Source organism: Kryptolebias marmoratus, linkage group LG17 (genome assembly GCF_001649575.2).
Source record: "Kryptolebias marmoratus isolate JLee-2015 linkage group LG17, ASM164957v2, whole genome shotgun sequence".
NCBI lineage: Eukaryota > Metazoa > Chordata > Actinopteri > Cyprinodontiformes > Rivulidae > Kryptolebias > Kryptolebias marmoratus.
The window spans coordinates 856,099-864,971 of record NC_051446.1 but is presented as its reverse complement, the minus strand read 5'-3'; the positions used below and the strand labels follow the sequence as shown (position 1 = coordinate 864,971).

At 37.7% G+C, this 8,873-nt stretch overlaps 1 protein-coding gene across 1 annotated transcript; it reads left to right on the top strand.

Moving 5' to 3' along the window:
- The first annotated feature begins 555 nt into the window (after positions 1 to 555).
- LOC108249875 (zona pellucida sperm-binding protein 3) lies at positions 556 to 8,136 on the top strand. Its single transcript, XM_017439511.3, has 9 exons — positions 556 to 748; positions 2,134 to 2,441; positions 4,143 to 4,261; positions 4,358 to 4,461; positions 4,566 to 4,743; positions 6,134 to 6,251; positions 6,329 to 6,411; positions 6,481 to 6,569; positions 8,033 to 8,136. Exons 1-9 carry the CDS (start codon positions 604 to 606, stop codon positions 8,092 to 8,094), a joined length of 1,206 nt encoding a protein of 401 aa, XP_017295000.1. The 5' UTR covers positions 556 to 603; the 3' UTR covers positions 8,095 to 8,136.
- Positions 8,137 to 8,873: the final 737 nt, after the last annotated feature.

Sequence of the window (8,873 nt, the reverse complement as noted above, 5' to 3'; positions counted from 1 at the left end):
GGAATCTATCAAATAAATATGTTTTAAACCATTTTAGAACTGTTTCTATCATTCCAATGTCATGTTCAAGCCTCTGTAACAGAATATTGTGATCAGTTGTATCAAATGCAGCACTGAGATCTAACAGGACAAGTATGGACACAAGTCCACTGTCTGAAGGGGAAAAATTGGTGGAGGGTTGTCAGTTCCGTGTAAGTCACATATAAAAATCACATTGCAGAGCACAGTGATATATTTGCTTGGCTTTATTCTATTTTATGAGGAATATATGTTACCATATGTGTCATAAAATATACCTTCATTTTCAGGTTTATACAGTATACTATAAGTATGTGATAAAATGAACTGAACATATATAGACAGATTTGTTTCTGTGTTTTTCTCAGCCTGACATACTTTTTAAATCTGTAGGTACTAAACCTCATAACAAATTTGATATATTTTCTTTTTGTGCTCAAATGGATAGTAGGAGCTTAACGAGGCAGAGCTTGAGGAGCATCAGGATAATCAGACGGTAGGCAGGGCCAAACTCTACAAAGCCACCTCCTGTGTAACTCAACCTGTTTCAAACACAACAAAAATTAAAAACAAATCGTGACTGGCATGATGCTATTCATCAGGATTGCTTTTTGCTTGTTCCTTGGAGCTCAGTCCACATCAGAGCAGAATCTGAACCAGAATGTTTTTCACACAGCCAGTCGATTTAAACACCAGAGATCAAACCAGCTTCAAGTTCAACAGCCACCAGGTAACTGTCTGCAACATAGGAGCTAATCCAATACTTCTTGGCTTGACTTCTCTCTGGATTTATGTTCCAGCATTAAACCTGACAAACTTAAATAACAGAGCCTAGTGATGATTTCAGCTTAAAGCCTATCAGTAGTATGTATTGTTGTTCTGTCTCTCGTGGGGTTAACTAAAATGTACAAGTCAAAAGGCATTTAAATTAAAACTGCTGTGGATATTTGGTTTGTCATCTTAGTGTAAATTTGGTCAAACTGGCAAAACATTCCAAGTTTACCTGTGTCATTCACAGCTGACAATATAAATGTGACACAATGGCATAAATACAAGAAGTTTATGCACAGCCTGTAATTTTATCATAGTAGAGAAGTTCACTGGTTAGATTCATTATGAATATAGTCAGAGAATTTAACATTTGAATCTTTTGTCAAAACAACTTTATCAGCCATGTGGTCAACTATACTGCTCACTGGGTCTGATCAGAACATTCAGTGTGTTCACAGGTTTAAACACAGATCAAAGTGAAGTTAAAACTGTGTGGCCAGCACGACACGTCATCCACTGGTGTGTGTAAATGGGGTGGTGCTGATACTTTTAGGATGTGATTGGTATGTTGATGAGCCTTCTTTTTAATATCTGAAGAAATGGCTTTACACTGCTCTTTTGTTTATTAAAAACAAAATGTAGGAGGAATTCAGCTGAAACTTGGCCACATTGTTTCATTAAAAAAAAAACCTTAAAATCCACAAACTTTTGCATACTTTCACATCTTTTCAGTAATTGCCTAATGAATGTACAAGTGCTTTTGAAATCCTAGAATTTAGACCATTGGAGGATGATCTCCCTAGCAAAGACTCATATTTCAGATGAAGTGGGCTAACAAGTGGTAGTTCAGCAAACCTTTCTATTATTTTGACTTTTGTTAAATGACAAAATATTCAATATCACAGTAAAGGTTATTAAAGGAGTGGAGGGGACATTAACAATGTTACAATTCATGTTGTTTGAAGGGGGGCACTGTCTGAACTTTAGTAGGCTGCTTGTCAAAACATTCAAACATAATGGAACTTAAAGCTACACTTCCTTCCAGACAGCAATCTTTCCTTGTCATTGCTCCTATCTGGGGTTATGTGCCACCTAAACAGTAGGGTGTGGAGTCACACTCCACGCTGCCAGACATAGGGCCAGTCAGTCACAAAAAGTCTTGAGTAACTGTCTAAACATTAGTTCTGCTTGCAACTTTTTCAGCTTGGAAATGAAATAAAAAAATTACTGAATGCACACACCCCTGTAATGACCCAGACCCCCACCCAAAAAAAAAAAAGTTTTAAAGTTTTACAGAAAAATATTATTTTGGGGAAGTTTTCCTGATAACCCTCCCTATCGCAGTCATCCAGCAGGTGAAACAAGATTTCAGGGAACCTTTATCTTGGAGGTATCCTGAACCACCAGCTGAGGAGGAGCCTCAATTTCCTCCAAACTTTGAGCTGAAGACACCAGCTCCAGTGGAGAGCGTTAGTGCCATATGTGGAGAGAACTCTGTTCGTGTGGAGGCCAAGAATGACTTGCTGGGGATTGGTAAACCTGTTCTGGCTGCTGATGTGACTCTGGGAGGATGTCCGGCTACAGGAGAAGATTCTGAGGCTCAAGTACTGATCTTTGAGTCTGAGCTGCATGGTTGTGGCAGCCAGCTTCTGGTGAGGGGTCAAATATGTTTACATTTGCAGGTTTCTGCCTGATTTGATAATGAAGACTAAATGCAGTCTAGCAATCTATTTAGTTGCTAAGCTAATTTGTTTGGCTGTTTATGAATCAACCTTTTTATAGTTGCTTCATACTTGAGCCTCCCTAGGCTAATAAATTTTATTGTAGAACATTTAGTTTAACACTAACACATATGACCAAAAAACAAACAAACATTTAAACTAGTCAAAGCAGATGTTGAGGGTTTTGTTTTAAGTTTGATTTTAAGGCAACATAAACCTACAAAGATACAAAATATATTATGTACTTTAAAACTTGTAGTCATGTAACTAGGTATTTAAATTTATTTGAATAAAGGATGGCACAAAGACTATGCACAAACAATGTCACCATTGGTTTGTGCACAGGTTATCTAGTCAAATGCTATTTTGCAAAGTAGTTCTTGGGTAAGGTAGTATTTCAACGGGCTATGACTATTGGGAGACTAGTTGGTATCTAAAGAAACAGAACTTTGTTGTTGCAGTCTTACTGAATGTGTTGGCAACAAAGCAACCAGTGAGCCATGAGGCTGCCTTTTGAGCATCCACTTTTGAAGATATATAGTGCATTCTTGCTTGTCCACATCTGCTCACATCTTACCTACTTTTGATTATTTTGTACTTACCTTGGCAGTTTGAAAAATCTGCTATAGTTCACTTTTTAAATGATGTTTTGATTTGAACAAATTTCAATAACTATTTATCAGCATGGATTTGGACCTGTACATTTGCCTCCAATGTTTTCTGTCAGAAGAGCTTCTTGCATCAGGTGTCAAAACACAGCTCTAGTGCTTTTGAGACTGGTTGTAGACACCCACAACAGAATTCAGGTGGGTTAAAGATGGGTTGGAGTCACTTCAAACTATTTTTTTAAAAGCAGATCTGTTACAGAAATTTTTGAACATGTCCAAAGCTCAAGCAACAGGATTGCATGCCTCTGCAACTCACATGAGCAAATAAAGAACAAAAGTTACAAGACATTCTGGGAACATAATGAACATAGTGCTGTTTGCCAAGTAGTTGCAGCCCAGATGATCACCACCTTTTGATTTTAAGCATGTTCCATAAAACCAATGGCACAATCTTTAGAGTAAAAGTATTACAGTGCCTAAACATGTTTATTATACAGTAGATCTCTGAATGGAGTAGTTCACTACAAATCTGAAATATTAACAGAACCTTAAGTTTACTTTTATAGACGAACTGAAGTACAGAATTGGGGGTCTTTGGTATGGGCTTCTGAGACTTGAGGTTGCTTTAACCATGTAGATCATTTCTGTACAGTCCAGTTTAGTTGTATAGCACCAATCTGTCCAAAAAAAAAAAAACCTAAATGATGATCTTGCTCCTATAAGAAATTAATGTGGTGCCAGGCAGATGTGGACATGTACAAGTGTCAAGTTGGCTGTAGCACATTTGGGTTTGGTTCTTGGAATTTCACTTCAGTGTATGTTAGATTTTGTTGTAATGAACAAAAATTCTTGGTCTAACCTGCTTTTCTTTGAGGCTTCTTTTTTCAAGGAGGAAGGTTCATAAAAGCTTATGTGCTAAACATGCCATAAACTCAACTGGTCATTCTAGCTAAAGAATTTTTTATAAAATAAAGAATGAGAAAAATCAAATTAAATGGAGTTTGTTCATGTTAAAAATTTTCAGATGTCTGAGGAGACCTTCACCTACGTGTTCACACTTCTCTACACTCCTAGTCCACTGGGAAACAGTCCCATTGTTAGAGGGAGAGAGGTCTCTGTCAACATTCAGTGTCACTATCAAAGGTTGGTTTTCAGCTGGTCCAAAAAGTCTTTTTACATTTAAGCTGAAGCTAATAGATGTTGGTTTTATAAGGTGTTTACAAGCTGTTCTTTTTACAGAAAGCATGATGTGAGCAGTGGGCTCCTGAAGCCAACCTGGACTCCATTCATTGAAAGCAAAAGTTCAGAGGAAAGTCTCTACTTCTGCCTAAAACTCATGACTGGTAGGCTTTTATTTTAGTTCATAAGTTACTGAGTATTCTAAGTTTCAGGAAGAACAAGACTAATTATAACTGTTGGGGAAAAAAAAAACTTTATGCCCTTTTAGATGACTGGAAGTTCACACATCCAAATCCTCAGTTTCTGCTGGGTGACATGATAAAGTTTGAAGCTTCAGTCAAGCAATTTCAGCACATCCCTCTTAGAGTGATTGTGGACAGTTGTGTGGCAACAGTGGTCCCAAATGTCGATACTGTGCCTCGATATACCTTTCTAGGGAACAGTGGGTGAGTTTATTGAACCATTTTTAACTCTCAAGTAATAAGTGACTAAAATGACCTAGTAAGATCATATGACTGTATTTTTTAAAGGGGTTCTTTATCATTAATAAACCACTTATTGTATTAAGATATTTGAAAAATGTTGTAATGTAGTGAACTGATTGGGGGGGAAATCTGTTGCATGTTAGTGGCACACATTGCAACAGAAGAGGTCTGTCTAAATGACAGCAGTTTTTGTACACTTTGAAATAAAATTGTAACATGTAATCTGTCCTAAATGGAACAATGGTGTTCTACAGCAGCATTCAGCAACAAAACATAAAAATGCATATTTTTAAAAAAAAGTTTAACACCTGCTAGGATCATTTAAAATGTCTAAATGATAGACTGCAAATAAACCAGACTAGTTCAGTTAATCAATATGTACATATTTTGGGCAAAATATTTGTATCAGTGCTTTTATAGCTGTAGATGGGTCTTTCAGCAATTTACTGAGATGTGTGAGATAATATGGTGTTTAGAAATGTTTGGATTTTCTCAGCTACTCCAGTTTTCTACCACAATCCAAAAATGTACAAGTTAGATTAATTGGTGACTTCAAATTGCCCTCAGGTGTATTTGTTAATGGCTCTGTCATTGTGTGGCCCTGTGTTGGACTGGTTGGGTGTATCCCACCTCTTGCCTAATGACTGCTAAAGATGAAGACGGTGGTTTGCAACCCAACCTAAAATTCAGTTTTTCCTAACTTGGGGTTCACTTAAGTTTTCACAAAACCCACTTTCTGGAGTACCCTTCTGCTCAAACCATTGATGATTTCAAAACTATGTTGACAACTCATTAGTTCCTACTGGCTTTTATTTCTAGTTGGGCAGAAAGCTTTTACAGTGCAAGATTACTTCATTTGTCTAAAAGTACTTTATTGTAAGTTTTATTGTATTCTAGTAAAATTGCAAAACTTGTTTTTAAACTTGATACAGCACTTTGGTAAGTTTTTTTTTTTTTTTTAATGTTCTGTAGAAGTAGTGTGGTTGTATGCAAATTGGAACAGCATCTTGGATTCTTGTTCGGAAGTTTCTTTTGCAGATGTCCAACTTAGAATTAGCAAAATCATCTAGAAATTATTTGTCCAGCCAACTTTCACTGTTTTATTTACTACTATTATCTGCCCTTTGTGTTGAAATGAGGGTAGTTCATTTAACACAAGCTAAAGAGCTCTGGACTTATTTCACCATCACGCAACTGTTTTGTTTACACAATTATTTCAATGTTGTCTGAGACATGGCTTTTGAGCAGTTAAGTTCACATAAAATGGAGTTAAATCTGATTCAGATTGATGTCATTTTCTTAATCGAAGGTATTTTTTAATCTAAATTTTACTCTGGTTCTGTGTGTTTAGATGTTTGTTTGACAGTCAGCTGACTGGTTCCAGCTCACAGTTCCTGCCTCGGTCTCAAGATGACAAAGTGCAGTTTGAGGTTGAGGCGTTCAGATTTGACCAGGACAACAGTGGCATGGTGAGATGCACGTAACTGCTATTGGGCAGCAATTCTTTTTGGTTTGCTGCTCTAAGAATTTAAATTTCTCTCTTCAGCTTTATATCACCTGCAGTCTGAGGGCCACAGCAGCTGCTTCTGCTGTCACCTCTACAAACAAGGACTGCTCATTTGCTGATGGGTGAGACATTATCAGTTTTTCTAAAACTTAGAACTTAAAGCTTCTTTTTTAACAGAACTGTTTGACCAGGTGGAGGGAGTCAAGTGGCAACCATCGTGTCTGTTCCTGCTGTGACATGGACTGTGGAAAAGGTAGCGGCAGTGATCTGCTGAGAACAGGTAGGAGTACTTGGAGCTGACCAGTTTACCCATTCGTTTTCACTTTGTGTGCAAAATCCTCCATGACCCTTAACCAGAGCAGACACTCTGTAAAGGTTGTGCCATATAAATTATTCACTTCTAGGGTTTTTCCAGAAGTTCCAGTGTAAGACTAGGGTTGGTTCTAAAACTGTTTTCTAAAGGGTTTTCACCCTCCAAATGGGTTCCAATGCTAAAAAAGTCAGAGCACTCATAGTATCAGCTCTTTGTTTTCACCACTATAAACTCTAGCATAATTTTTTCTTTGCCAATCCAGCACCAACTAACTGTATTTACTGTATTTTTTTGCTCTCAAAGAACCAGTTTGTTTATTTGCAGCGAGAGAGCCATGTCCTTCTGTCACTTAAAATGTCTCTTCCAGTTAATATTTGATATATCCTACTGTTTTAATTTGATTTGCTGCTGGGACTCACAGAGCTTATCTCCACAGATCATGGGGGTTTGTCTCAATCTGGGTGTGGCTGCAGTTCAGTGATTGGAGCAGTCATCCTCCAGTGAGAGGGTTGGAGGTTTGATTCCTGGCAGCAGTCACATGTTGAATTGTCCCTGGGACTCTGAACCCCTCATTGCCTCTGTGTGCCCAGTCTGTGTATGACTGGAGTTTAAAGCACTGATAAGCCTGAATGGAATGATTAATTCAGATTAGTTTTGCAGAGATGTAGTAGAGGGCTCTATGAATATATGAATGGGTAAATCGAGGCACAGATTGTGTTGAAAGAGCTTGCAGTAGCCTGGTTGGCTAGAGAGGTGCTATATAATTACAGTCCATTATCTTTGCAAATTGTAAAACCCATCAGTCTGTTTTTATCAGTTCTTACTCCTTTACTACAGCTTACAGCAATAAATAAATAATCAAATTGCAGAAAGATTAGCTCATCGTGCCACTACTAATTTAACTTTTTATTCATGTTTTAAGCAGATGATTTTCTTAGGTTATGTAGAGTAAATATGAAACCTATTTTAAACCAGACTCCAGCAGTCTTCATTAGTTGGACTGAGCTGGCCCACAGCTCTGGATTAAAGTTGTTTGTTCTTCTGGCCCAGCAAGTGGTTTGTGCTGAGGTGGCACAGTGTCCATTTCAGCAGTGGGAAAAAAACCGAAGAAGCTGGTGTTAAGCAAACTCTGGCTCCATGATAATAATGGAACCCATTTGGTGGAAAATCGCCCACAGAAACTACTTGGATGTATAAAATGATAACTGTAGTGCTAAACTTGTTCTGTGATAAATGGTAACATTTGAGCACTGTCACAGGCGAAGTTGTTTTTCTTCCCTGTTCATGACTGTTGTGAAACTATTAAAATTCAAAAATTAAAATAAAATTCTTATGCTTTTTTGATTGAGATGTTTATCTGTTGGACTGAACCTCTTGCGAATTAAATGGAAATTCTCTTCACATAGTGTTCCACTGCTTCTGTGTTGCAGGTTCTCCACTGGAAGAGGAAAGGACTGTTGGCCCAATCATAGTGAAGGACAGACCCCTATAAAATGAACTTCATTCTGTCTAATATTAAAACTTGTTTACTGTATACTGTTTGTGGTTTTTAATCAATTTAGATTTTATATAGCATGTTTAAAAATTGTTACATAAATTGTCCCTAGGTGAGTGTGAATGGTTGTTTGTCTCGTTAGTCTCTATGTGGCCCTGTGATGGACTTGCGACCTCTCCAGGATGTCCCCCGCCTCTTGCACAGTGACTGCTGGGGATAAGCACCAGCTCCTTGCGATCCGGAATGGAAAAGCGGGTAAAGAAAATGGAAGCATGGATGGATGTTTAAAAATGGCTGCCAACAACCAAAGTGCTGCATGCTAAACAAGGTCAAAACATACCTAACACAAGAGACAAAAATAATGGTTAAAAATGTTAAAATAAAACCATTACAATGTTACAAAAATGTAAACTGTCATGCTGTATTAAAAGCTAGTAAGTACAGACTCAAAAATAACAGCAGTTGAAGCTTTTCTGCTCTGTAGGGGCAGCTGGTTCCAGTTTTGAGCTAAAACTCAAAAGGCCAGGGGCCTCATGTATGAAACGGTGCAAAGCTTTCATACTAAAAGTGGGCATACAGAAAAAATTTTAAAAAGTATAGCCACATAAAAAATATTCACGTGTTCTGTGCCCATACAATTAGTTCCATGTTCATTGGGATGTAATAAAAGATGCACCTCAGTGTATGTGGCGACCCTAGATGGAACTCAGATTTTGTGGAATTTTAATTGGTTGCTTAACAACGCCACCCTGGGAATTTCGCCCAGAGAATATTAC

Excerpts from the sequence above, each read along its gene's own strand:
- LOC108249875 (XM_017439511.3), top strand. The coding sequence starts at position 604 with ATGATGCTATTCATCAGGATTGCTTTTTGCTTGTTCCTTGGAGCTCAG. Across the intron at positions 749-2,133 it reads TCAAGTTCAACAGCCACCAG|TCATCCAGCAGGTGAAACAA; the intron begins GTAACTGTCTGC and ends TCCCTATCGCAG. Across the intron at positions 6,252-6,328 it reads ACCAGGACAACAGTGGCATG|CTTTATATCACCTGCAGTCT; the intron begins GTGAGATGCACG and ends TTCTCTCTTCAG.